The sequence below is a fragment of the Spermophilus citellus genome (assembly GCF_964194105.1).
Source record: "Spermophilus citellus genome assembly, chromosome: 6".
NCBI lineage: Eukaryota > Metazoa > Chordata > Mammalia > Rodentia > Sciuridae > Spermophilus > Spermophilus citellus.
In genome coordinates this window covers 100,115,159-100,142,925 of record NC_138187.1, presented here as the reverse complement: position 1 = coordinate 100,142,925, position 27,767 = coordinate 100,115,159, and the positions used below count along the sequence as shown (strand labels likewise).

General features: G+C 53.7%; 1 protein-coding gene across 1 annotated transcript in view; it reads right to left on the bottom strand.

Moving 5' to 3' along the window:
- Positions 1-27,767, bottom strand: part of PCNX2 (pecanex 2) — a 176,629-nt gene that overhangs the window by 2,688 nt on the left and 146,174 nt on the right. The window contains exons 26-32 of the mRNA XM_081296999.1: positions 24,897-25,150; positions 20,161-20,394; positions 19,139-19,251; positions 7,839-7,983; positions 7,203-7,433; positions 6,370-6,644; positions 6,022-6,206 (exon numbers count right to left, since the gene is read on the bottom strand). Of these exons, the coding sequence (XP_081153125.1) occupies positions 6,022-6,206; positions 6,370-6,644; positions 7,203-7,433; positions 7,839-7,983; positions 19,139-19,251; positions 20,161-20,394; positions 24,897-25,150 (1,437 nt within the window). The remainder of the gene's footprint in view (positions 1-6,021; positions 6,207-6,369; positions 6,645-7,202; positions 7,434-7,838; positions 7,984-19,138; positions 19,252-20,160; positions 20,395-24,896; positions 25,151-27,767) is intronic.

Below are 27,767 nucleotides of genomic sequence, written 5' to 3'. Positions count from 1 at the left end.
TCTGGTCATCTTGGTAATACAGGAAAACAGGCAGAGTTTGGTCATTTTCAGTTGCCTTGAAACGGGGAGGCAGCTTGGACCCACGTACTGGGCACTTTGTTCTCTAGACATTCCTGTTGAGGTCGGGGTCTTTCAGGTGCCTGACACCCACATATCTGCCAGGCCCAGGCCTCGGTTCTGGTGGCCATTTTGCCTGCTGTGGCCGGATGCCCTTTGCCAGCCATCCCTCCTCCCTCCCTGGCTCTTGCTGAGACTTGTCTAAGCAAGACCATTCTTGAGGGAAGGATTGGACTGCTGCAAAGACTCAGCCCTGTGCCTCTGAGGAGGGGCATTTTAGTGGGTCTTCCTGTGCCCTGGCGTCGTGCATACGCCCAGCATCTGGGAGCACGTCGGGTTTTCGTGGCAATGCTGGGCTCCATGACAAGCATGTCCAGTCCCCAGGCGCTGTTTTAAAAGGTCATCTTGGGCTGGGGTGTGGCTCAGTGGTGGAGCCCTTGCCTCGAACATGTGAGGCATTGGGTTCAATCCTCAGCATCACAAAAAAATAAACAAACAAAATAAAGGCATTGTGTCCATGTTATAACTTACAACAACAAAAAAAGTTTATTCTTGATGGGCAGCTGGTGACCTCACGGTGCTGTCATGACCTTACGACAGCACCATGACCTCACAGCTCGTCTTCTGAAGCTGCTCCCACCTGCTGACTAGCACAGAGAGTTTAAGTACCAGGTTATTAGCTGGGTACCCAGAGATTAGAAATGTTTTTATATGTCTACATGAGAACCTGAGCAGGGACAGCCTTTGAGATAGAGCCCGTCAGGGAATAAAGGTCCCATGGAGCGCCCAGGAGCTGTCCACCTGCTTCTTCTCCCCCGGGCTTTCTCACTGAAGGGCCAGCTACCTCTCGTTGACTGCATGCCAATTTGGATGCTTCAATGGTGGGTGTCTCTGCTTCCAGAAGGCATGGGTACCCCACCTCACTCTGTCCCACCTGCAGGCTGAGAAAGTGGGGGCCCAGCTTGTGGGACTGCATGCAGTCCCCAGGACTGGCCCTGGCCCCTTGGGGGTGAGCTTGCCCTGGCCTGGTGCCCACCACCTGTGCCACAGAGCAGCAATCCACGGCCTAGAGGAGCCTGCTGAGTGATGGCATGTGTTGAACTTCCAGAAGGAATAAAAAGAGGGGAAAAAAGGATGAGTCAGAATCGAGAGCAGGACGATGACGTGCTGGTTCCTTGGAGCCCATCATGCCCAGGCCTCTGTCTGTGAGAGGCTGAGCCCCTCCCCAAATCCTCCACATTGTCCAACCACCGGTGCCTTCGATGCCCCACAGACCACCTGCACTTGGCAGGGGCTTTCCTGCTAATGCCAGGGACAAAGGGACAAGCACCCTGCTGTGTGTCTGCAGGGCAAGGACCCTCCTGCATGTCTTTGCTTCAGATGTATTTTTTGTTGCTATTTTTTTTATTTTAATTTTTCAAGAAGCAGGCAGACCACGCTGTGTCCATCTCTGCTTCCAGGACCCTAGTTCTGTGGTCTCACTGATTGCCAGCCACTGTGTTGTCACATGAGGGCTCCCAGGGAGCCTTGAACATGAATGGAAGTGTGACATAAGTCACGCTCTGTGTTTCTTGTCCCTGGTCTCTGGTAGACATCTGAAAGCCTCAGCCCTGGGAGCAGGAGCTTCCCTCTCTACCTTGGGACCAGGTAGGGATGGGTTTCTAGCTGTGCCGGGAGAGGTCCCAGCCTCCTGTCCTCCAGCCGTGACACACACTTCACCCCAGCAAGGTAGCTGGCCATCAGCTCCTAGTTGGGGTTGGAACATCAAGGCTGGGCAGCGGTGCGGAGTGTGGGGCACCCGATCACAGACGCATGGCCCAGGGCCTGGGGAGGCATCCGGATGGGCATCTGGCAAGAGCTTGGAATTGGGGTATGTGGTAGGAACTGAGCAGGGAAGGGATGGACACGGGGCCCCTGCCTTGGTCACTAGGAAGGAACTGCCCTCCGTCCTTCAGAACTGCTCCTTCACCGATACCTACTGAGCCTGTCCTGCCCCTCCTAGGGGCAGGTCCCCACTCTGAGGGCCTCCCTTGCCCAGCTCTCACCTGGCACTTGGACACCATGTGCTTTGTGTGAGGTCCTGCCTGCCCTTTGCCCAGCTTCCGGAAGCAAAGGACTCCTGTGCTGTTTCTGTCACCTCAGCGCCCAGCACTGCCATTCACTGGGTCTGAGGGTCCGCAGCGTGGGACCCTGAGGAGGCACATGGTCTCTGAGGCCCAGCTCCAACATGGTACTCACAGTGTGTAGGAGGGTCATCTAACTGTGAGGGCCGTGGACGTAGGGCACACAGCCAGGGTGGGGGGGTTAGCACTGACTGAACCACCATGGGAGCCAGCAAACTCCCCTTCCCAGCTTAGCCAGAGTGGGGACAAAGGGCACTCACCCTCTCTGGTCTCTGTCCCCTCAGGCACTGCTCTGCTCAGGGTGTGTGCAGAATCCCCTAGCACACGAGCCATTCTTGGGACAGTGGCTTGGACGCAGCCCCACCCGGCTGCCCCCACCCCCACCCAGGAAGTGTTGTTTGTGCCCTTGCAGGAGGACCCCACGTGGGCTTCAGACAAGAGGGTCACACAGGGTCACACTTGGGGGTGGCAAAGCCTGGGAAGTCTGCATGTGCTCAGCTCAGCAATATGGGAGGGCAAGTGGGGTATCCCCTGCCAGCTGCCCTGGGATGTCTGCCTACTACCTCTCCTTAGTTCACTGGCCCCTTGGGGATTTACAGTGTTCTGGAGGGGCTGTCCCATGGCGTGTGCCTTCAGCAGACCTTTGGGGACGGTCTGGCTGTGCTAAGGGTCTACAGGGGACCCAGGCATGGTCTTCCTCTCAAGGAGGACACAGGTCAGCTGCCTTTGGCCCCTCTGCCCAGGCCCTTCCAGCTCAGCATAGCCAGGCCCCTGTCACCAAGCATCCCAAGGAAAGCACCCTGCTTGGTCTCCTGAGAGCCTTCTGGGTGCAGAGTCCTGCAGGTTGGCATGATGCACTCTGGAGAGCCAACAGGGTCAGTGCTTACGGCCCCACTTCATCTGGTTCTGATGACAACCCTAACAGCCGGTGGACCTGGAGATCCTGAGCCTAAGAGCTCAGCCTTGGCCCTCTGGGGAAGCTTCATGCCATTGGGTCAGCTTCAGGGGCCACTGCTAGTATCAGCTGAACACAGGACCAGCCCCTGTGCAGCCCCTACCTGGCACTTAGGGGCCCACTCAGCCCCCAGCTGTGGGGACAGGGGCGTGCACAAGCCTTTCCCCAGGCCTGCTTCCTGGGGTGGGTGCAGGCCCTCCTGCAGGGTGTGCATCCTTCCCTGGGTAGGGTATGGGGCACTGGAAGAGTGGCGTGCTCTGCAGGTGCCTACCTCAGGCTCTACAGGTCAGGCAGGCCCCACTGTGTGGCCAGCACCCTGAGTGCAGGGTAGCAGCTCGGCCCCATCATGGGATAGCTCTGACCATGGAAAACAGATGTGGTTCGGCAGAGGGGAGGCAGGAGGGTGAGGCTAGGCAGGGGCAGGGGCCTCGGGGGTGAGGTAGCATTTGAGGTGCTGCTGGTGATCAGAGGAGATGTGTGAGGTGGGAGAGGCACATCCAAGGGGACAGGGCCCTGAGGGGGACGGGAGGAATCTGTATGGCAGAGGAGGCCAGTAGGAAAGGCCCAGCTCAGCTGTGAGAGGTCAAGAGTGCTCAGGGAGAGGCCAGAGGACAGGGGAAGGCTCAGGCTCTGTGACGGGTGTGCAGGTCCCTCCACATCCACATGAAGAAACCCGAACCCCGCTCCTCTCCTGGCAACCTTACATGGAAATGGGTCATCAGGTGGATTAAGAGGAGGCCACACCAGGCAGGGTGGGCCTCCAGTCCACAGTATCCTTAGAAAGGGGATGTTTGGACACAGACACTACATGGGGACAGAGACAGAGAGCCACGGAGCACCACAGATGGCTGGCAACCACTGGAAGCCAGGGGAGGGACTTGGAATGGCTTCTCTCTCATGGCCCTGTGACCCCTTGACCTGGGACATCCAGCCTTCAGTCTGTGGGACAAGAAGTCCCTGCTGCTTGAGCCACTGGGCTCTGGCCTGGATGTGGTGGCCCCGCAGACCTGCCAGGTACACTCTGGGCCGAGGGAGAAGAACCAACCTGAGCAGGAAGAAAGCTGCCCTGGAGAGGGTGCCAGGGACACGTGCGTCCTCCAGCTGCAGGAAGGCCAGAGAGGCCGGGAGCCTCCCCTCCCTCCCCCCTCCAGCTCTCGCTCCTCTGCTGGGCACTAGCTCAGGACATCATCAGGCCACTTTCCCTCTGGTAAGGAAGCTTGCAGAACGAGGGAGGAACTTGACTGCCCCTGCCCCACTTCTGTCCCCTCCCCTGCCATAGCACAGAACTTGGCTGTCTGCCTCAGGAAGAACCAGGTGACTGCTTTGCCTGCCTGTGGGGCCAGAAGGAAGGTCCCTGGGGCCCTTGCCAGCCAGGGGACATGACAGAGTCATGGTGCGGGGACTCTCCCAGAGGCAGAGGGAACATCAGAGGCAGCACCAGAGGCGAGCATGTTCCAGGCATCAGGGTTCTCTGTAGGCTGGGGAGGCAGTTCAGCAGAGGAAGCATCCCAGGCCAGGACCACGGGACAGCCACAGGGTTAGGACTGCAGATTCTGGACATCCTGCTGCATGTCCAGGCTTGCCACTTACTAGCTGGGTGCCTTAGGGTAGGGAGTTGCCCCTCTGTGCCTGTGTTCTCATCTGAAGGTGGGCACAGCGAATGCACCTAGACATTAGTGTCCTGGAGAGGTCAGTTAGCCTGTGCCCCGCAGCCCTCAGCATGTCCCCACGCAGCAGCACTCGAGGACAGACTCAAATATATGCAAGATGCTATCTATGGGCAGTCCAGAGGCCTGGGGATGCTGTCCTTGGTGGAGGGAAGGCAGCTGGGGAGGGAGCTCTTCGGCCATGCCCCTATCTACCTACCCACCTGCCTACCTGTCCATCCTCTGTCAATTTTTTGTCTACTCCCACCTGTCATCCACCTCTCCATTATCCATCACCCACCTGTTATATACCATCTGCTGCCCACCTCTCCCTATTTCTCACCTGTCTGACTCTCTCTCTCTCATCCATCTCTGTGTCCATCATCTATCTCCTGCCCACCATCCATCTCAATCTCTTGTCCATCCGTCCATCTGTCTTGTCCATGTTCAATACTCTCATCGCCTCCCTTCCTGTTCTGCCTTGCTCTGGGCTCTTCCAGGCAGGCCTGTCCTTCCAGTTGGTCAGGGGCAGAGCTGGTGGGGCAGAGCTGGCAGGGACAGGGCTGGTGGGGCAGAGCTGGCAGGGACAGGGCTGGTGGGGCAGAGCTGGTGGGGCAGAACTGGCAGGGGCAGCATGCGCGGAGGTGCTTCGTAAATGCTGCTGGAAGTGGAGGAAGGAAGAACCGAGGCCAGAGATGAAGCCACTCACAGGTCGTGGAGGGCCAAGGCAAGGCCCAGCAGGACCAGGACAGAGCGCCTGCCTGCCCCGTGTCCTCAGGACTCGTCCTCTGCAAACCCTCGGCTCTCCTTTCCAGCCCAACCATCCTCCTCCCAGAACAGCACCACCAGTGAGTTTCAGAGCTTCCGCCATCTGGCCGAGCCTGTGTGGGCATCAGTTCAACAGGCTTTAAAGTTTAGACTCAGCTCTGGCCACCCCCATGCTCCCATCTGCTGGTACCTCCCTCTCTGTTGCTGTCCTCTGGAAGGAGGGCAGAGGCCTCTCTGCATAGAAAGAGAGGACGCAGCCACAACACAGCCAGACCCAAGAAGGACATTCGAGAGGGCTGGAAGGGAAGGCAGTGACTACTGAGCAAGGTGACCAAAGCTGGACCTAAATGACGCAGAGGTTTGCTCTGAGCAGATCTCTGTAGGAGTGTGGATTCTGAGCTGCTGTGGCTAGCGCTTGTTTTTAATTTAGAGGGGAGTTTGTGGCACCGAGGGCAGGCCCTGCTGCACCCACCTGTCCTCTGGGCCCCTTCGCGGGATGAGGTCCAGTGCTGGGGGCCACCTTTCCGGGCATGCTCCGTGCTGCTCTCCCTGCTGTCTCCACTTGGTGCGCAGCTGCCCCCTGCAGGGGCTCCACCTCCGTCCATGTCCTCGATGTTGCCCCTGCTGTGCTGTCCCACGCTGCAGTCCTTGCGCATGCTGCAGGGAGAGACGCTCAGCCCCTGCTCTGCTGCGCCCCACTGGGCCCCCTCGATCCCTGCCACCCAGTGAGGTCTCAGCCTTGGTTTGTCTAAGCACTTCGTTCCTGTAACTCTGTGATGGTCACCCCGCCCTCCAGTACCCCAGAGAGGCCCAATCCTACCTGAGCCACCTGGCCCGGAACCATCCCCTCAGTCTGTCCAAGGTGACAGGTCCGCCCCACACGTGCTTCATCTGCCTGTGCGTCCCCAGGTAGGACGTGGTCAGCGGGGAGACATACATAGGGTAGCCCAGGGGCTGGTCGCAGGAGGAGTTGACGAGGTTCCGCAGGACCTGCTTGTTGTTCTGGATGCTGCCGCGTTCTGGGTTGCGGTTGCGGAGGAAGATGAGCTCCTGCTGTTGCCCGGCCCAGAGCCCGCGCACGCACTCCTTGTTCACCTGCAGGTGGGCGACAACGAGAGAAGCGGGAAGCGGGCAGCCCACTTCCCGTTGTGGTCTATCCCACAGCCAGCAGTCGGGGCTCTGGGCTGGGTATCTGTGACTGTGACACTGAGGCCTAAGGCTTCATCACAGTCAGTCCCACGACACAGAGAGGATGCCATTTTCATGGAGGAAACTGAGGGGCAAGGAAAGGAAATAAGGCTCTGTTTTAGGAGGTGGTTCGAACCTGTATCAAAGGAGAGGTCTGGCTGGTTCTCTCGCTTCAGGAACAAGCCATTGGAGAATGCCAGAGGCTTAGGAAGTCCAGCAGAGCCAGATCCTGACCCCCGTCTAAAGCATTGTAGCCAGGACTCCTGGCCCAAGTGGTCACCACACTGGCTTTACCATGGGGCACTGGCCCTGTGGCTCCCAGTGTCTGGCCCAGCCTTGCTTGCTGCCCAGCACTGATCTGGGCCACTCCTCTGCACCAGGGCCCTTGCGTGGCTGCTGCTGCTCCCGGCAGCTCCTGGGGACACGCTGAGGGGGTGGGGCACGCTGTGGGGGAGGTGCGCCTACCTTGATCACCTTGAAGCTCAGGAAGCCTCTGTGCAGCATGACCACCTTGTACTCATCGGCACCCTCGTCCACCACATGTCGCAGAGTTAGCAGCTCCTCCCTGTTAGAGAGCACGGCGCCCCTCCAGGCAGGGTCTCCCTCGTGGCAGATCACTACCTTCTTCTCAAAGGACTGGATGGCCTCGTAGAGCACCGCAGGGTCTTCATACTCATCTGGGCAGGTGAATTGGTCCTGGTGTGGGGAGCCCAGGGCCCGTCAGCAGCCCTGCTGGTCAGGGTCAGTGCAGATAGCCTCCAAAGCTATGTTCTGCCTCCACCCGTCTGCCTCCCCTCATCTCATGGCCATGACCAAGGGAATGTCCTAGGGAGGAGCTTCAGGACACAGACCCCTGGGCCTATCAGATATGGGCTGGGCACTCTAGTGTCTCTGATCCTGGCCAGGACCTCTCTTCTTTTAGGGACAACTCCCTCCTCCTAGCAGCTCCTCAGGGCAAATCATCTTTGGCCAATGCCAAGACTCTCTGGTGGCCTCCCTGTGAGTCACAAGCAAGGAAGTGTCCCCAGTGCCCTGCAGAAAGAGGGGCCTGCAGGGTCCAAGGCCATTTTCCCTCTGCAGCTTCTGGCTTGCACTCTTTACCTGGTGCAGCTTCAGGGACATTCGGATGGCAGGAGCGACAACTTTGTGCAGAAGGTCCATGTCAGCAAACACCCATTCATCCCGTGCCGTCACCCTGAAGTCACCCTTGAAGAGGGCGTGGAGGCCATGCAGGAAGGCGTCCAGGCTGCAAGACAAAGTGGTCACTGCTGACTGCCATCAGGCCTGCCCAGATCCTGCATTAAGACCAGGCCTGAGTCTCCCACTGAAGAACTATCTTAATAATGTAGGCCAATCCGGCAGGGAACGGAGCCAACTCTGGACTCGCCTCAGAGTACGAACGTCCTGGAGCCGGGTTCATGTCCTTGTCGGTGCCCAGTGTGGGGCCACCTCCCTCATCTCCCACCTGTGCACTCAGGACAGCACCCCAGGCCTCTGCCCTCTCTCTCAGGAGGGGACCATGCTGGCCAAGCTGCACCTGTGTCCCTGGGTGTTATCTGTGGACTGCGCCACTCACAACAGAAACTGGATCCCACAACCAGACTCAGAGAGGAAGACTGAAGTGGGTTCTGGGAGCACGTTCATCCCCAGCGTGCCCTGTCCAGTGCCTGGGGTAGGGCCTAGTTTCCCATTTCCAGCTGCTCCCACTGCTGTGCTTGCCACCTTGCCCGTAGGTCACCAAGCGGTACCTGGGTGGGGACAGGGCTGCCACCCTGGGGAACTTGCTCGAGGACCGGGCCTTTGTTTTGGTTGACATGGGAGTGGGCTTGGAAAAGCCACTTCTGCACCCGAGGACAGTCCCTCTTTGCCCCTTACTTCTATTACCACACTCTACATAGTCACTACCAACACCCTGAGGGGTAGTTGTGAGGCAAGTACAGGAAACAGCATCCTGGATGGTGCTGGACTGGACAAGAGAATCCCCACGTCAGGGGTGGACGAGAATCTCCAGGGACCTCTGCTCCTAAGGACTTAATGAGCCGGCTCATGGAGCCGAAGTCTGACCAACGCAGCACATTAGACCTCACATCAGGGAACAGTCCCAGTGACTGCTGGCTTAGCTTCTCACCCTGAGAGATACCATCGTCATTCATTTCCTCCTGGAACTCCCTTGAGAAGATGCTGAGGCTTTGAACCAGAGCAGATTGGGAAGTAGGAGCAGCTGGGCTGGTCAGGTAGGGCTCAGGGTGTTGTGGCCTGAAGAGCCCAGAACCTTCCAGAAGGAGATGCTGGAAGCTGCCTTGCTTAGAGGATCCTGCCTTGCAGAGCAAATGCTTCCTGGGGCTGTGAGCAGGCACTGAGAGGCAGTCACCTGGGAGGCACTGAGAGGCAGTCATGGGACAGGTGAGACTGGCAGCCTAGCAGGAGGGCTACTGCCAGGAGTGGAGGCCGTCAGTCATGACTCAGGCCTGCTTCGCTCTCACCAAGACATCTGGAGATGTTGCTGTCTGGGGTGGGCGCTGGGCACTGAAGTGGGGAACTGCTCGGGCAAGTGTCAGGGATACCCAGCCTCATACAGGCCCAGAGCAGCAGCCCTCCAGATGTGGGAGGGGTACAGTGCACAGAGGCCTGCCACACACTCGCAGCACCCACAGGCACAGCAAGGCGCAGGCAGAGTGGCCCGGTCTGCAGGGTGGCTCGCCCCTGCTTACTCCTCCTGGGAAAACCAGGTTTCCACGGAGCCTTGCTCAGATGCTCAAGCCCCCACCTGAGGCCTGAGTGCACATGTCAGTCGCCCTTTCTGTCCTCCCAGGAAAGGACACGACACAGCGTAGAGCTCAATGCTGTGCTATTGGAATGACCTTCAGCATCCCCAGCCTGGGGCCTCACAGATGGAGATGTCCTATAGGAAGTTGTTTCATTACCTGCCTTTTTCTCTTGAGAGAATGAAGAGGCGGGTGGGACAGGGTGGGTGGCGGGAAGCAGGGCTCTGGGACACCTGCAGCACTACTGGGTATGGCGCTCACAGGAAATCGCTGAGGAATGACGGCTCCTGCCCCAGCCTAGCTGGAATGGGCTCTGTCCTTGCCGGGAGAGAGGGGTGCGAGGGTCGGTCAGGGCTGGGAAACAGGGCAGCCCCACTCGGCCCACCCGAGGAGGGAGGAGCCCCGCAGCAGGCAGTCAGCAGAGAGGACACCCTAGCTCTGATGCTGGGATTACTCCAGGGCAGAGTGGGAGGTGGACCAAAAGAAACCCCCGCACGCATAGTCACGTTAGAGAGCATGTGCACATGTGGAGGATCAAGGACTGTGGCCAGAGATGCCCCCTGAACAGGGATGTGCTCAGTATTATAACAAAATCAAAATGGCTCCAGAAGCACACCAGGCCTGAAGCTGACTGTGAGCGGCAGATGCTGAGATCAGTCCTCTGAGCTGGAACAGCGGGCACAAGCGGCTGAGCAGGCTACTGTATGCCGGTACTGAGTGGCCTGGCAGACCTGTCACCATTGCCGTCCTGGATGCCACCAGCTGGGGTGGCTGCAGAGAGGAAGCATGGTGCTTCAGTCCTCTGGCTGGAGGCTGCCTGCAGAGCCCGTTCTGCCTGGACTGTAGCTCCAAGTCCACCCAGGCTGGTACATGCCCAGCTCAGCTGGCCAGTGCCCACTCCTTCATGGTGAAGACGATCAGGAGACGGCCAGCCAGACAGGATCCCAACTTCTGCTGCTCTTGGGGTCCTCATAGCTCTGCTCCAGAGAGAGGACGCTGGGTCCTCTGAGCCTCAGTTTTGCTCAAGGTCACTAACCAGCTCAGCTGACCTATCTATCCTGCACCCTCTCAAGCATTGGCAACTTTGGCCCCAGGGGGCTGTTGGTGACATCTGGGGACATCTCTGATGTCACAGCTGCTGTGAGTGATGCTCCTGGCATCCCCTGAGTGGAGGTCAGGGTGCCTCTACAATGTGTAGGATGGCACTGTGGGGACCCTCCAGCCCCAAACACTGCAGCGCTACTGCTGAGGAGCCCGGCTCCTTCTGGGAAGAAGAGCAGCCTGGAGGAAGATGGCCCGGGGCTGGAGAAGGGTTGCTGTCTGCATCTTTGTTTGGGGTCAGGCCCTAACACATTTTAGGCTTTGGGGAAAACACATGTGACATGGGCACAGTTTCTGCAGGAATCACAGGGCATCCTCAGCACAAGGACAACTTGCTTACTTTAGCCCACGTGTGCATGAATGCTACCACGCCTCTCCTGATGGGCAGCTCATGGCCCCAGGTGCAGCACTTGCAGAACGTGTGCAGTTATGTGTGTCAGAGGCTGGTTCTCCTGAGCTTGCTGTTTGTGGGGACACTCAGTGCCTATGCCCGTCCACCTGCATCATAGCCCATGTCCCTGCCCAGGATTGCGGCAAGTTCCCGTACCCTCCACAGAATCCAGCAACTGAGCACAGGATTCACAGCCACTTCCATGGCTGTTATGGTTCCTCAAACAAACAGCATGGTCCAGATGACCAGCAAAGCAAGGCCGGAGGAGGAACGACAGCCTACGTTTTCCTGCTGACCTGTGGATTCTGTGGATTCGCAAGTGCTTCCCATCCCACAGGCTCATATCATCTTGCACAGGACACATTATTATCACCCCTCTGTTTAAGAAGAGCAAACTGGAAGAATTTGACAAACTGGACTTGATAGTGAGAATGATCACTCAGGATTTCATGCCACACTGAAGCAGCTTAGAAGCAAGCCCCAGGCTACCAACCTCTCCAGGAAACACAGCTGCTTTTAGGATGTGCAGCTGGAGACATCTTCTTAAAGGCCAGCTCAGAGCGGGCATCATGTGCCTCACCTCCAGGTCAGCCCCAGCCATTTCATCACATTTAAGCCAGTGTGCACACTCTGCTCACAGCCTGCGGAGCTCGGGCTGGAACCCAGGCCCTGCACATGCTGGGCAGCACCTCCTCACAGAGCCACACCCAGCACGTAGCTTTCGCTCTCCTTTAACCAGATACCTCCCCAGCTCCCAGGTTCCAGGTGTGTCCTGATGACCCGACTGCACCTCCTGAGGCAGGCTCTTGCATCCTCTCACTACCTCTCTTTCTCCTCTAGACTCTGGCATCTGAATTTCCAACACTACTCTGGCAAGAGATCTTTATCTCTTTTGCAAGATGATCCAATAGGACAGCTGGCCCCAGTGTGAGGTCTCGTCTCCCACCGAAGGTCAGGAGGAAGAGCAGGGATGGCAGCTGGGTTTCTGGAGAGCACTCCTTTCCGCAGTCTACTGGGTGTGAGGAAGGCTTCGTGGTGACGTGACGACCTCCTGTCTCTGGGAAGCATGTCGGGGCTTGGCAGGGTGCAGTTTGGCCTGACATCATTTGCTATCACTTCTCAAGATCAAGTTCACAGTGACGTCTTGTCCTGTTGGAAGCCTCATCTGCTCCAAGAGTCAGCAAATTTCTTTCTGCAAACAGACCAGCTGGGCTGTAAAACGTGGGGTCTTCTCCTGACCTTTTTCTTGGTCAGTGGTGCATCGGCTGGGACCTACCTCCCTGCTTCTGGTGCGGGGAGTTGAGAACTGGGCCTGATAGGTGGGAATGACGACTCAGTGGCCTTCAGGGCCAGTGGACCTGGCTTTCTGCTGAGGGCTCCCAGCATGCCCATGGCCCTCTTCAGCAGGGGCAGCTCAAGGAAGATGTACCCAACTTCAAGTTGAAGAAATGCTCATTGTGGCTTGCACACCTGCCCTGGCCCGTCCTCCTCCAGGCCAATACTGGGCTTTACCTAGCCCAGTGTTGTGTCTCCCTGCTGTGTCCACTTTGCTCAGCACATCAGCTAAGATGACTGTTTTCTCATCCTCCCTATTTTCTTTCTTGAGAACTGTCCATCAAAGCTTTTGTCAAGTCAAAACATTTCCTTAACCCATCAGTCAAGTGAAGCAGAGGCTAAAGCTTAAGCCAGGTGGTGCCTGAGACTTACCAGGGGACTATATTCAAAAGCCATCAGGACTCTTTGATATGGAATGTGTGAGGAGGATGCTTTGGGTCTCAAAGTCCACCTGGGCACACTCCTGGTTTAAAAACTGTACCAGGACAGGTCCATACACACACACAGGCGCCAGATGACGAGTCTCTCTGCTACGAACAGGAATTAAAATTAATAAAATGTGAGCAAATTGGGACTGGAGTTGTGGCTTAGAGCACTTGCCTAGCACATGTGAGGCACTGGATTCAATCCTCAGCACCACAATAAAAAAAGAGAAATATAGACAAATAAAATAAAAAGATTGTATCCATCTAAAAAAAAAGTATGAGTAAATTGAACTCACCATTGTGTAAAAGAACATGATGTCATGACAGAGCCTGACTCAGGAAGCAAGGGTGCTTCCCCGTGAGATCTACTATGGTACAGTACAATCCTGTCAATGATTGAAGGCAAAGACCACCATCTGCGAGCACTCCCCAAATTCTAAAAATACCAGCCTCCTGTCCTGATGAAAGCAGTAGCCAGCTGGGAAGAGAAGGAAGCTCTGCGACTCACAAACAGATGGTCTCAAGCCCAAGCCAAACCTCACTTTTCCCCCACCCAAGGTTCACAGCATGTCTCAACCACTAACTTTGCGCTAGCCCTGTGAAAACTCCAGTCTCTACAGCCTTTTTCCATTTACGAAGCACTTGAAGTACTTTGGTTCATTTGCTAGCCCTCTTAAGCGCTCTGGATAGAGAAGGTATTATGTTAATAATGCCCCTTTAAAGAGAGGAAGCTCATCCACTTAAATGATGGAGGACAGAGTGTGAATAGAAAATAAGTCATTGGATGTTTTCCTGCACATCAAATATAAAGAGAGCACAGCAGTGTTGTGTTGAGGGACAATACACCAGATAAACGATGACGAGTCTTTTCAGTAGCCATTCATCTTCCAAATCACCTCAAGTTTAACCTCACTGAATGCACAAGGCTTCATGAAGAATTTTTGAAACCACAAAAACTATACAATATATATCTGAATAAAAAACATGATGTTTCTGAATGGCAAAGTTTAACATTTTAAAGACACAAATTCTTGCCAAATTAGTTCTCAGTCTATACAATTCCAACATAAAGTGCATCAGGATATTTTTAAGAACTTGACAAGCTTATTCTAAAATTTATTTTAAGATCCAGGAATCACTTTGTCGGTCTTGAAGCATCCACACTTGAATCCACAAGCAGACCACCTGGTGGGGAGCAGCGGGAGGCCTCCCAGCCCTCTGACGTGGCGTGAGGGACCCACCCTCCCCAGCTGCACCCTGAAATCAGCTGCCACCTTTGTGTCATGCCCAAGGGTGTGCTCGTTCCCAGCCAGAGGTTCGCACAGCAGGGCTCATAGGGTGAGCTTGTCTCTGGGGACACAGCATAAGTCTAAAGTCACTTTGGCCTTGGCATCCTCCGGGCACCTTGCTGCACTCGCCTTATAGCCTTGGCCAGCCCAGCCTGTCCTTGGTGTCTCCTGTACTTGAGGCCAAGGTGGCACTGTGGTCTGTCTGGGTGCTCCCCAGCACTATAGAACACAAGCATTTCTTAATCACTGACTTCCTGCCCTACCTCCGTCTGGGTTTCTGCTTCTTGTTGGATCTGAATCTAACACACAGGACATAGTTACCGATTTCTTTAAAGATCGGCACAGCACTAGTACAGAAGCCAATAGATGAATGCAGCAGAAACGGCTGGGCACCCCTGCTTGACCACACCTGATAGGGCACAGCAGGACCAGGTTCAGTGGGGATGAGCAGATCAAGGTTCAGTGGGGATGAGCAGACCGCTTCCTGAATGTGCTGAGGGAAACTGATCTGATATAGAATGAAAGATAAAACTGATGCTCTCGTACATAAAATGAATTACAGATTAAATAAAACACTAAATGTGAAAGGAAAAAAATTGTGATAAGGGGCTGTAGAAGACTTTGCAAAAAAGATCCTAAAGTCTCAAATCACAAGGCAAATTGGTCCATCAAAATGAAGAATTAAGGGCTCAGCAGTAGAGCATTCACCTAGCACGTTCAAGGCCCTAGTTTCAATCCTCAGCACCACATAAAACAATAAATAAATAAACAAAAGTATTGTATAAAAAACAAATACCAATTCTTCCCTAAAAAAAAACATGAAGAATTAATTACATGGGTGAAAATAGTTGCAATGCCTAGAAGAAAGAGTCAGGATATATAAGAAACCTTTATAAATCTGAAATAAAGAGGAGGGAAAGAAGAAAAGAAGTATGGAAGGGAGGAGGGAAGGAAAGAAGGAAGGAAGGAAGGAAGGAAGGAAGGAAGGAAGGAAGGAAGGAAGGAAGGGAGGGAGGGAGGGAGGGAGGAAGGAAGGGCCGGCAAAGGAAGGTGGCAAGTCACAGGAAGGGAGCCCTGAATGAGTAATGAGGTAAGACTTGAGCATTCATCAAATTGAATGAACTAGAAATCATGTGATACTAAATTCTAGTAAGATTATGGGGAGCCAGAACTCCGATATACTGTTGACAGGAGTGCAGACACCATCCCAGAGAGCCACCCAATAGTACTTATCAACCCAGGCAAGCCATCATCCCATGGCCCATCATACCATGCCCGAGCATGTCCCCTAGCACCTGCAGATGTGTTTGAAGAGTTGGAAGCCACCTGATGTCCAAACACTAGGGAAACAGATGTGCTCTCGGCAATAGTGGCAATAAACCACCACAAACTAACTGTACCTCTGTGACGACATCTTGAAATCATAAGTTTGAGAATAAGTTAGAATGAAAAGTATCGCACCTAGCACTTATGTAAATTAAGGGCACACACACACACATACACACACACTAGCTCAGTAACACTGCATTTTATGGGGATCATTATATAGACAAAAACGTATCAAAATATTAAAGAACACATCAATGGTGGGCAGTAGAATAGCAGCAGGGATCTGGAAGAAAACAGAAAATATGAAACATAATTGGACCTGGGGCAGACTTGTTTTCATGGATGCCGTATATGGTGGAACAGAGGGTCTCAATTCCTAACAGGCGAGGTCCAGAGGAGGACTTAGGGGCAAGGGGAAATGAGCAGGTTTCTACACACAGTTCCCCTTAGCCCTTTGCCTTCTGTCTTCCGAAGCCTGTTCATGCTTCTAATCACTGTAACGTGCAGATCTAAGAATTCAACAAAACCCCCAAATCTCATATTGAACTACACTATACTTGAACTCATTTTCTACTGTTTCTAATAAATTATGACAAATTTAGGAGCTTAAAGCAACATACATCGACTGCTCCCAGTTTTCACAGGTGAGGAGTCTGTCCATGGGTTCAGCTGGACGATCTGTTTGTGGTCTTATTAGGCTAAAGTCAAGGTGTCAGTCACAGCTATGATCTTGTCTGAAGTTAAGGGCTTCCTTCCTTTCTCTCTCTGACTGTGGCAGAGATGGGTTCCTGTGGCATAGGACTGAAGCTAGGCCCCAGAGGCACTGCTCTTTCCCACCACGCCACTCCACACAGTATGGCTCTTTGCTCCTTTGAGGCCAATAGTCCAAGCAAGCAGTCTGATGAGGTCGGCCCACACAAGATGATCTCTTTTTTGATTAACTCAGTGGAATGATTAAAGACCCTAATTCATCTACAAAATCTCTCCACCCTTGCTACCTAGCCTAATCACAGAAACTATCCTTTTGAGATCATAGGGCCAATATTCACTCAACCATTTGACAAAATGTTAGTGGCATATCTATCATGTTCCAGGTACTGACAAAGTACTTGGGGATGGGGAAAGAAAAGGCGAATGAAAGATAGCTCTTGGCCATAAGGATTTAATTAAAATAAAAAATAAAGGAAGAAAATTGGGCTTAGAGTCTGAATTCTGACACCAAATTGAGTTCAAATCCTATTTATCTTTCTTTCTTCTTCCATATTTTTATTGGTGCATACAGTTGTACACAACAGTGGGAAGTGTCATTACATATTCACACATGCCACAATATGACAATATTGTCCCCAATACAGAAAAAAAAATACTGGACAATATTGGGACAATGGGGAATGATATGACTGGTCATATCATTCCCCAGTAGAGTAGAGGAAAGGGACCAGGAAGAGGGAGAGGTGAAATACAAACCTCATTTTTAATGCTCTAAAGACATCTATGAAATTTAAGTTTAAAATCTTTCAATTCTGCTTTTTTTAAGCAAGACAACCTAGGGAACACTCGCATGTGAAACATGAAGCACAGCATTGGGCAGAAGACAGGTGAGTGCTGCAGGCCACAGTTCCCCTCCAGGGCATCCCAACAGCTCCCCAACATCCAGCCAAAGCATCTCTTTAGGGTCTGTGGACAGAACCCCAGGCCCAGGGTGTGGACAAGGTGATAACTGCAAATCCAAAAAGATGCTCCTGGGTCCCAGGACCTTTCAATAAAGGAGCCAATCGGAGATAGTAAGGCCTTCCCGAGGACATGGAGAGCCTGCCTGGATTTACCTCTCACTGTGTCTGCAATAAGCAGAGTGTGAGAAGCTATTGTAAACAAAGAAAATCCCACAAGAACAGAGTCACAAAAGCCCAGTAAGCATGGCTTTTAATCAGGGGGAAGAAAGAAGGCCAGACAAGCAGGAGCATGTGGCCAGGGATACAGAGAACCACATGGAATCAGCCTGACACTGTGTTCGATATGGCTTGGGCAGTATTTGCAGCATTGATTTGCCACTTAGGAGGAAAACCTGAAATGCATAAAGCACTTTGCATTAATCCAACAAAAAGTGTAAAGTAACCTCAGGTAACCTCATGTGACCATCTGCCCAAGGGCTTGGAAATCTGAGGCTCACTCTGAAACTTAGGTGCCTGATCCTTTGCCAATGCTGTCCTTAACTTAGGGTGTGAAAAGGAGCTGGCCCCAGGCCACCCCTACTGTCCAGCTCCTGCTAGACTTCCAGCAATCAGGCAGTCCCTGCTGGCCACAGAGGGCACATGGCTGGCTGCAGGGTGAGGCTGAGCCAGGTGAGAGGACCCTCTGCAGAGCACTTATCTACAAGTAGTAGGGACAGGCAGTTGGCAGCTCTCAGCTGTGAGAAAAAGCACTGTTGATGTCACAAACCTAACTACTGGGGTCCTTCTCTTCCTGCTGGTGACCCCAGGCCACTGACTCCAGAGAGAGGTGGGGAGAGGCCCACAGCTCTTCACCTGGTACCTGTGCTCCACTCAGTGGACACACCTTGAACACCTTGCCTTCAGTAATGGATCCTAGCGCCCCCTTCAGGAAAGGCCTGGAAGCACAGCCAGCCTCCTGCAGCCGGCCACCTGACACCCAGGGCTGAGGCTGTCAGAAGGATGGACAAGTGGGTTCTGCCTTTACAAGCTTATCATCAACCTAATAACAATCACTCATTCAAATGTCAAAACAGCCCTTTTGCAGAGCACCATTTCATAGTGTAATACAAAAATACCAAGTTGGGAGGGGGACCAGGGCAGGAGGGCAAAAGGAGGACCCCTTTCTTTTCTAACTGCCCCAGCACTGTGTGGTCCTTAACCTTGGCTGCATTTTGAAATCACAGGGGGCTTGAAAACAATGATGTGTGGCTCCAGCCAGAGCTTCTGCCAGAGTCAACCAGTCTAAGGCAGGGCCTGGGCACCGGAATACACAAGACCCCCTGGGAAACTTCTGTGTGCGTCTAGGGTTGAGAGCCACCAATGAAGGCAATTCCAACAGGGTGGGGCTCAGACTGAGGGCCACAAGCTGAATACCAATGAAGGAGCCAGGGCCACGTCCCTGATCTGGGCGATGTGTAGGTGACAGATGGAATGGGCCAGTCCTTTGACTGGTGCAGTAGGAACAGGACAGAGATGGAGATGGTGGGCGTGGTCACCGCTGTGTTGTGAAGGGTGCTGCCTGAGTGACAGGATGGAAGGGGCCAGGAGGGAGCTTTATGTGTCTTCATTCTTGAACCAAAGATTCTTGGGTTATTTCTACCCCTGGAGGTGGGGGGAGATCCAGTGGAAAGAGAGCATCAAAAACAGGAGAGGGTACTAACCTCCCAAAGCCCTGCAGGGACAAGGGGATGGGGGTCTAGACCAGGGGAGGAGGGGAGGAATCGCAGGAAAGGAACCAGATCTCCTGAGCATCACCTCTGCCAGGCTAAGTATGTCACACGCACCATCTCATGGAACCCTCTCAGCACTGGGGCACTTATAACTCAGGATTCCTGGGTCTCAACTGACTGTATTAATGATGTCCCCAAATCCAGTGCCCCCAAAGATCACAGTGACCAAAAATGTCTACTGGCAGGCCCAACTTGACTTACTGTGGAAAGAAGTAGCTGAAAGAAACAAGAGGTTCAGTTTGGAGAAAATGACTGACAGAATCAGCCCAAACGTGAGCTAGGGATGTATGCACCAGTCCAGAAAGGCCCGGTGTCCCCAGGTACCTGATGGCCATGTTGTGCGCTGCGGTTCCTAGAGCTCTCCTCCCCAGGATGCACAGGGCGAAGGACAGGGTCACCAGAGGAGAATCCTCGTCACTGTCTAGGGCCTTTGAAGGCTGAAAAAGAGCAAGGTATGAACTCAGCTTCCACACAGGCTCCAGAGGCAGCAGCAGTCCCCCAGGTGTGGAGCCAGAGGGGACCTTAGGTGGCCACGTGGTCACCCAGGCCCCTCCAACATGACCCTGCCCAGGAGCTTGGCTTCCTGGACAAGTTTCACTTGTGGTCAGACAAGGAAAAAAATAAGAATGGGGAAGTTCCTTTCAGAGAGAAACCTTTTCAGTTGTGGGCTTTTGATCGAACGCTCTGAGGTTTCCAATGCAGCACTTCAGGTCAAGGAGATGGCAGTGCTTACAGGGGACACCCCTGAGCTCTCCACAAACCCCACACAGAGGGCCTTCTCCTGTCTCTCGGGGAGGGCCCTGGGAATGGCAGGAATCCACCATCCACAGCTGAGTTTCAAGAGTGGTCTAAATCAGTTTTAATAGGGGCACCGAGGACACTGAAGCCAAGCCACCTTGATGAGGAAGCTGAGACAAACAACTGAGGAGCAGAGAAGCCACAGCATCGTGACAGCCTGGCCAGCAGAGGCCAAGCCTGGCTTGAGAATCGCCACATTCGTCTCACTTGGAGAAAGCACGGTCTGCCTCTTGCCTTCTCTGCCACCACTCATTCAAAATCTAGGGCCTGGGCCAGGGGTATGGCTCCTCGACCCTCCAACATCCTGTCACTATCACAGAGGCTGACCGCTGCACCGGCCTTGAACATAGCGCAAAGGGACAACATACCTTCCAGACCTTTCACCAGAGGCAAGATACATTCATTTCCCAGTTAGTGTGGCTTCACTGTTCCATTAACATTGACAAAGTATGTTTTTCCCTCTCCTCTATTCTACTCTGGGGTGTGAGAAGGGGCACCGTGACGGCCTGGTCCCTGCCATGTGCCGGGTCCAGCATCAGCCCCGCTACCTGCTCTCTCTTTCCGGCGCAGTACTGAATCCACTCCAGGTACACGTTGCAGTAGCTGGCCCTGGTGATGCCCTGCAGACACGGCACATAGTCGTCGTCCACATTCACATTGAGCATCGCCAGGTCCCGCTCGATGTGGTGCCACTGTGAGAAGGGATGCAGGGACTTGAGCAGGGACTCGTTCTCCACCCAGGAGGGCAGCTTGGGCGAGGCGGCCATGTAGTATATGATGCTCTGCAGAGAGAGGGGTTCCCAGCGCTCAAGCTAGTCTTTGTTTTTTGTTTCTTCTTTTTTTTTTTTTTGTACTGGGAATTGAACCCAGGGTGCTTTACCACTGAGCCACATCCCCAGACCCCCTTTCTATTTTTTGAGACAGGGCCTCCTTAAGTTGCTGAGGCTGGCTTTGAATTGTGAACCTCTTTTGCCTCAGCCTCCTGAGTCACAGGTGTTCCCCACAGGGCCCGGCTCTCAAGACATTCTAATGCCAGGAGGATGTTCTCAGACTTCCTTAGATCTCAGAAAGTAAGTCGACTCGGGTAAGTACAAGCCATGAAATCCCCACACATGGCATCATTGATGTGTCTGCTGGGTTTAATGCACAGAGCCAACCGCCTGAGACATTCTAGAATGTTCTCTTCCCAGACATCTCAGGAAAGGGAAGGTGAGAACTTAATGCTAACAGAAGACCACAGCGGGGTTTCTGTGATTAGAGACAGCCGGCCCTGCTTCTCTGAGTGCAGCAAGGAAGGCGTCCTTTGCCTGGGCTCCTGCTGGCTGCGAGGACACCAGGCCAGGCCACCCTTCCTCCAGGAACTGAAACCACACAGTTCTTATGACTGGTTGAGAGGATGGAGCTTGTAACACATATGTACCTTAACCCTGACACCCAGGAGTGGACATCTGTGATGTCACGAGCAGCCCTTGTCCCCAGGATGGACACTGTGCTTGTGAGTCCCAGTGGGGACAGAGCTGCCCTTAGGCTTATTATTTTGAGTCACAGTTTTATGAAAAGCTGTCTTGTGGTTTCTGGAACTCACTCTTCAAAAAGGCCAGTCCTTGGCCTGAGGAAATAACCCTGTGACAGAACCTGGGCCCTACGGGGCAGCAGACCTGGGCGTGCTGAAGAGCCACATCCAACATGCACAGAATTTCCTTTATTTCTTTTTTGTGCCCGGGATTGAGCCCCCCCCCCCCCCCCAGGGCTGGTGCTATCTGTGGTTTCAGGCGTCTCCTGGGGTTCAGAGCAATCTTCTGTGACAACAGCAATGCCCAGGCCTGCGCCCAGGCCCCAGGCTCAGCTTCTACATGAATATTAATTACAAAGGAAGAATAGAGATTGGCCCCTGTGAACACATGGCCCTGCGACCATCTGGTCTAGTCCCCACCTGCCCAGCCATGCCCTAGGTAGGCGCAGACGGAAGGCCCTGCCTGGTTTGCCTTTCACCCGTTTTTAGGGAGGAATTAAGAGAGCCCACAAGGATGAGGTCAGAGTGGTTCCTGAGGACCCTGGACTGCAGAGGTCAGAGCCTGCCCCAGGCCTGGCCACCCTTCAGAGCTGATGTGGAGCCCACCCGGCTCCCTGCGGCTCCCGAGCACAGCACCTGGGGCCCATGTCCCCCTCATCCCAGCAGGAAGCCTGTCGTGGGAAGTTCTGTGGAGGCCCTCCGTGGTGGCAGTGAAGGAGCCCTCATCTGAGCTGCACAGGGGCCTGCGGGACCCGCCCACTGTGCCTGCCACACCAGGGCTGCTCCGGGTTCGTCATCACAGATGGGCACAGTCCACCCAGCTGCTTTTTTTAGCATTTCCTCCAGGGCACTGGGCCTCATGCCTCAGTGTGCACAGCAAGTGAGAAGCTGCCCAGAAACAAGGCAGCGGGCAGGCGGGGCCCTTGCAGGAGGCTGGTTCATGACACCAGGAGGGTTTCAAGCACTCACAGATCAAGAAGGACGGAGGGGACACCAGGGAAAACCTCCTGTTGTCAGGGAGGAGGTAACTTCAAATACACTCATGGAGGGTGGGAGAAAGGACCCAGGTTATGGGAAGATAAAACAATCCTTTTGTGTGAAGGAATTACTTCAAAGTCTTCTCCTTTTTCAATTTGCCTGTCCAGCAAGAAGATAATAAAAAGGACAAGGCCAAGCTCTCAAACCTTGGAACAGTTCAGAGCTATGGAGACAGCGCTCTGCTGGCCACGCAACTGGGCTCTGCCTTCCCCAAGAGCTGCTGCCGCCGCTCAGTGTGCCCCACCTCTGCAGCCCTCCTCCATCCATGCCTGGCAACCAGTACCATTGTGAGCTGCCACCCTGGAAGGGCAGCAAGGCCCCCAGAGCTGTGTCCAGCAGTGGCCTCCAGGCACGGGCCATGCAGTGTCCACACGAATGAGCAGGAAGCCGTGAGGCCAGGACGTCTGTCCACCCCTCCCCACCCTGCTGAGTGCTGATGGTGTAACCTGAGCACAGATATGTCTGCACTCATTCCTGAGCCTAGAGGTGTTCAAACCACTGAGGAAACAAACAGACAAACAATAAAACCAAGGCCCAGGTCCACCCCAGGCCCACAGCGTCAGAACTTCCAGATGAACTTGAGAGTCCACAGGGGGAGCCCGATGCTGGGGTCCATCCTGGCTCCTGAGAAGTGCCTTGTGAGAACAGTGTGCCTCTCCCACCCAGAGAGAGGAGGTCTTCACTCTCTTTTCTTAGATAAGAGAGCCAAGGGTCTTGTTTCCCCACAAGCCACTGATTTCCTGGCAGGGTCTGGGGCTTCCTCAGCTCCCTCTGTTTGCACCATACCTGGATTTGTCTGTCAGATGGTGATGGTCATCTGAAGAAGCACAGGGGTGGGGCACCTGCCCAGGGTCAGGAGAGGAGGTTAGTGAATGCCAAGTTCATACAAGGAGGGAGGAAGCCTCCGTTAGCAGGACTAGACATGTAGCCCAAATCCTCAGGGGCAGCTGGGAGGCCTGGTCTCCCATGTGTGGCAACTTGCAGGTCCCGTGGTGTGGAGTTTGCCAGTCCACACGTCTGGCCCATGGGAAGGTCATCTGCAGGCACCACAGGGTAGAAACAGGGTTTGGGCACCCTGGAATGTGCTTCCCTTGGGAGCCCTTCCTGCCCATCCTGCTGCCTCCTAAGAACTAAAGGAGGGTGCAGGGGACACTCTCCTGGAGGGAGACAACAGAGGGGCATAGGGGACTCTCTCCTGGAGAGAGACGACAGAGGTGGCTGGTTGCCACTTATCCTCTTCCATAAACGCACAGGTTCGCTCGGGCTCAAGGATGCCCACAGCACACTTTCCAGACCTTTCTGTGTCAACAGTCTGGCAAGGGGCACAGCAGGGCAGCTGTGGCAACTTCTGGGAGCCTGTCTAGGGGCACCTGGCCCCTTTAGGCCCTGCACTGGTACCTTGGAACATGTACATACTTAAAAGGTGGGGGTGGGAGCCAGGGGGACCCTGGTGGCTAAGGACCCCTGGGGTAGAGCTGCCGGCTCAGCTCCGTCTGTGTATGAGAGGGAGGCTTCCCACGTGTATGTGCCACCGCCAAGTCCAACACCTGGCACCCCAAGTCTGCTGGACTGGCTGCAAGGAAAGCTCCTGGCAGCATCCTTCTTAAGGGGGACCTGGGGGAAGCTGACCACACAATGGCAGAGTTCCAGGCCAGAACTGCCTGAGCCGCCTCCCTGACCTTCCTGGATGACCCAAGGTCAGACTCAGCACTTAGTACTGTAGGAAGTTTGGATCTGAAGTCCTGCACTCTGTTGCATGCACTCCAGGAGTTGGAGCAGGGTTGCTGCTCACACCCTACCACGGAGCAGGTGCTGCAGACAGGCCGTGTGGGAAGGAGGAGCAGCCGGCCCTCCCCACACCAAAGGCCACCTCTGTCCCCAGTACACTGCAGCCTCCGCAGCGGACACTGGGACCCCTCAGAGCAGCTGTTCCAAACTTCTGAACATGGCCCTCTGCAGTGGTTGAGACTGCAGGGCTCCCGGTATCTCTTTGGTCTGTATCCCCTCATCTCACCTGGCCCAGCCTCTGTGGGTAGGGTAGGGGGAGTTTTGTCTGTAGTGATTCTGCTGCTTCCTTGGATTGACTTGTGGTGCCCTCTGTGGCCTGTGCAGGGCTCCCCCCATGCATGTCCCTGCAGTCCCCACCCCTGAAAGGGGACCAGCACCAAGACTTCTCCGCCACGCTGCTCTGGCTTATCCCTGTGCCTTCAGAAAACGTCTCAGCCCAGCTAGACTGCCTCCTCACTCGTCCCAGGACTCTCCTCCAGGAGACTCAGCCCAAACTGTACGTTTTCTAAGCAACTGAAAAAAGATGTTATTGTTCTCCACAGGAGTGAGGAGGAATTTTAATCAGGAGCTTAAAAACAATTTCTAGTTCTACAGTGGACAGTCTGCAGAATGTCACACATGACACTGTGACTCAATTAGATTGATAATCACCACCATGTGCGCACCTTGCAGCTTGGTGAGAAAGCAGGCGCCTTTGAGTGCCACGCCCCAGGCTGAGGCAGGCTGCGGCCACAGGCTCACCAGCCCCTGCAGGATCCCTCACGAGAAGCATCGAGAACCCTCCTGCCCAAAGCCAGCCTGACCTCGGATATGGAGCAGGGGACAAACTGCACCACTGAGTTCTCCCAAGAGCTCTCGGGAGCTGCTCACACCCACCACCACCACCATCACCGGGTACCCCGCCCAGTACCCGCTGGGCACAAGTGTGGGGAAGCGGAGCGGTACCTTGATGTAGTACCGGATGAGGATCCTGCGGAGGTCGAACACCTGCAGCATGGTGGCTGCGTTGTTATCGATGATGCTGTAGCCCTCCAGGATATACTGCGTCCGCGTCACCTCCCAGGCCAGCCAGCGGAGGTGGAAGGCTGCGTTGCAGGAGAGCAGGTGGGGCAAGTGGCCAGGCTTGCAGCAGCAGCAGCCCCTGTCGTCCTCGTCACCCTCCATGATGGCTTCCACCTCCCGCTGCTGGCAGTAGGTTCCTGCCAAGCACAAGCAGTGAGAAGTCAGAGGAGAAGTCACACGGGGACCTTCCTGCAGCATGGACCTCCTCTGGCCTTCACGTGGGGAGGATGCCAAGGGGGGCCGTAGAACCAAGACGCTCACGTTTAGTTCAAAGCACAGCCCAGCGGGCACAATTTTCAGCGCCATTGACCCTCATGTCCTCCACAGCCACTCTGATTCCCACCTACTCCCTGTCTTTTTGTACAGGGGGAGTCGTGCTCTCATGGACACCAAGGCTGAATGAAGGACAGTGACTGCCTTGACCTGTAGGCCGTCCCTGAGCAGACAGGAAGCTAGGAAGGTGGCAGGTGGAGGAGTCTGGAGCCAGAAGTGTGCTCCAGTGTCACCAGGAAGGAGGCCCCAGAAGGGAGCTGCTGCCAAGCCCTGAGGTGGACCGTCTACTCATGCTGCAGACCAGGATGGGGAGGACGGGGTGCCTTCCAGAGGTACCTTCCAGAGGACCCCCTTCCAGGCACGGGATGAAGTGGCAGTTGTGAGCAGCCTTGGAAACCACATGCTCCCTCCCCTTCAACATTGTCATCAGGCCTGAGAGGAGGCAGACAGAGCAAGCCGAACCCCTGGGGATGCTGCACAGCCTTGAATGCAGAATGGGGATCTAGACTGATCTCAGTGGCCGGGCGGCAGACAGACCCAATGCACCCAAGGTCTACAGGAATAAAAGGAGCAGCCCAGCCACACAGTTTATGAAAATGTAGTTCCACATTTAGCAAAAACTTGGATAATTTCACAGACTGTGGGGACCTAAAGTTAGATGTTGAAGAATTACGTGGAATCTGGACAGCAGCTCCGGCCAGAAGACACCTGGCATCCTTCCCTCAAACTCTACACACGAGGGTTGCTGACAAAATGAAATACAGCCAGCTGATCTGACTTGCACTTTTTAAATCTTTTCTCCATTAAAAAGTAGATTAGTGCTTATCTGAACTAAATTAATTTCACATTGAGACAGCCAACATGTTTTGGAAGAGTGAAGGTTGTATTTCTGAATAATGACCCAGAAGACCCAGGAACTTTTTGCTTGCAGAGAAGACTCTTGGTCTAATAATGATTGGTTCCAGGATGATCTGCAGAACTTCCCATGAAATTGTGTGCAGATGTGATCCAAGGTTCCAGAGGGTATCACATGACTCATAGTTTGAAGTCTTAAGACACAGAGTTTACCCTAAGAGAGAACATTAGCAACTGGGAGGTCAATCAGGAAAATGCCTTGTAGGGATGAGAAGACAGAAAGAGCTGGCAAGACCAGGAAGAGGTACCAACCAAGCCAACTGTAGTCATGGAGAAGAGGAACAGGAGAGGCTGAGAGGCAAGCCTTCACTGTTGGTGGGCTGTACATGCTCTTCAAGACAGTGAAGTCCCAGGCAAGGGGGAAGAATGAAAGGAGAAATTAAAGACATGGGTGAAATTGAAATTCCAAAGGATTGCTACTCCAGGTAGCTTAGGAAGGAGAAAAGGCAGCTGCAGAAATGAAAATACCTGAATAAAATAGTCATTCAAAGTGTAGTTAACAAGGAGAGAAAATACAGGAGGTAGAGGGAGTAGCAGTAAAGAACGTGGATGTGAGAGTCTCTGGGCAATTTCATTTTGAGAGAGGCCTGCTTCACTGCAGGCCTGCGTCAAGGAATTACCTGTTGTGAGCCACTAGTTAAAGATGTTTAACTCATCTAAGATTTTCTCTGGAGATACCATTTGAATGCCAACCCAGAAGAACATTATTTTATGGGAAGCAGTAGTGACTAAATAGGGCTTATTTAGTCACTACTAAACTTTAGTCACTACAACTGGACGTTGCTCAAGGTGTGCGCCTGGTACCAGCTAGTTTCCTCATGAATAAAATGAGCTATTGTGAGGCTGAAATCCAACAGCACATTCAAAGTGATGAGTAACCCCCAAAAGTGGTAGTTAGTACTGTAATTTTCACTAATTCGTGAACTCCAACACCAACCCAGCACTCACACTTGATTGAAGCACAAAAACTTTTACTACAGCCACTCCTACCATCTCTTTCTCTGTAATTCCATGTCACATTGTCAGGTACTTAGGACATCCTAATATGATGGAATGAATAATAGAATGGTTGGTGGAATAGATGAAGGAATAGATAATGGAATGTATGGGGGAATGGCTGGTGGAATGGCTGGTGGGAATGGCTGGTGGAATGGATGATGGAATGGATGTTGGAATGGATGGTGAAATGGATGGTGGAATGGATAATAGAATGGATGGTGGAATGGATGATGAAATGGAATGGAATGTAGGGGGAATAGTTGGTGGAATGGCTGGTGGAATGGATGGTAGAATGGATGGTGGAATGGATGGTAGAATGGTTGGTGGAATGGCTGGTGGAATGGAAAGTGGATTGGACCAATGGAAGAATTCTGCTTTAACTTACTGTATGCACAGGCAGCGTATACCCTATTGAGAAAATCCATGGCATGCGACATACTGTATTACATTGCATATGAAGACAGATAAAGAAAGGCTACGTCAGACTAGTGAGATGATCATAAAGGTACTGAACCAAATTACTTTCCTCATTGATCAAAAAGGCCAATGACTTGAGAACAAGTTGTT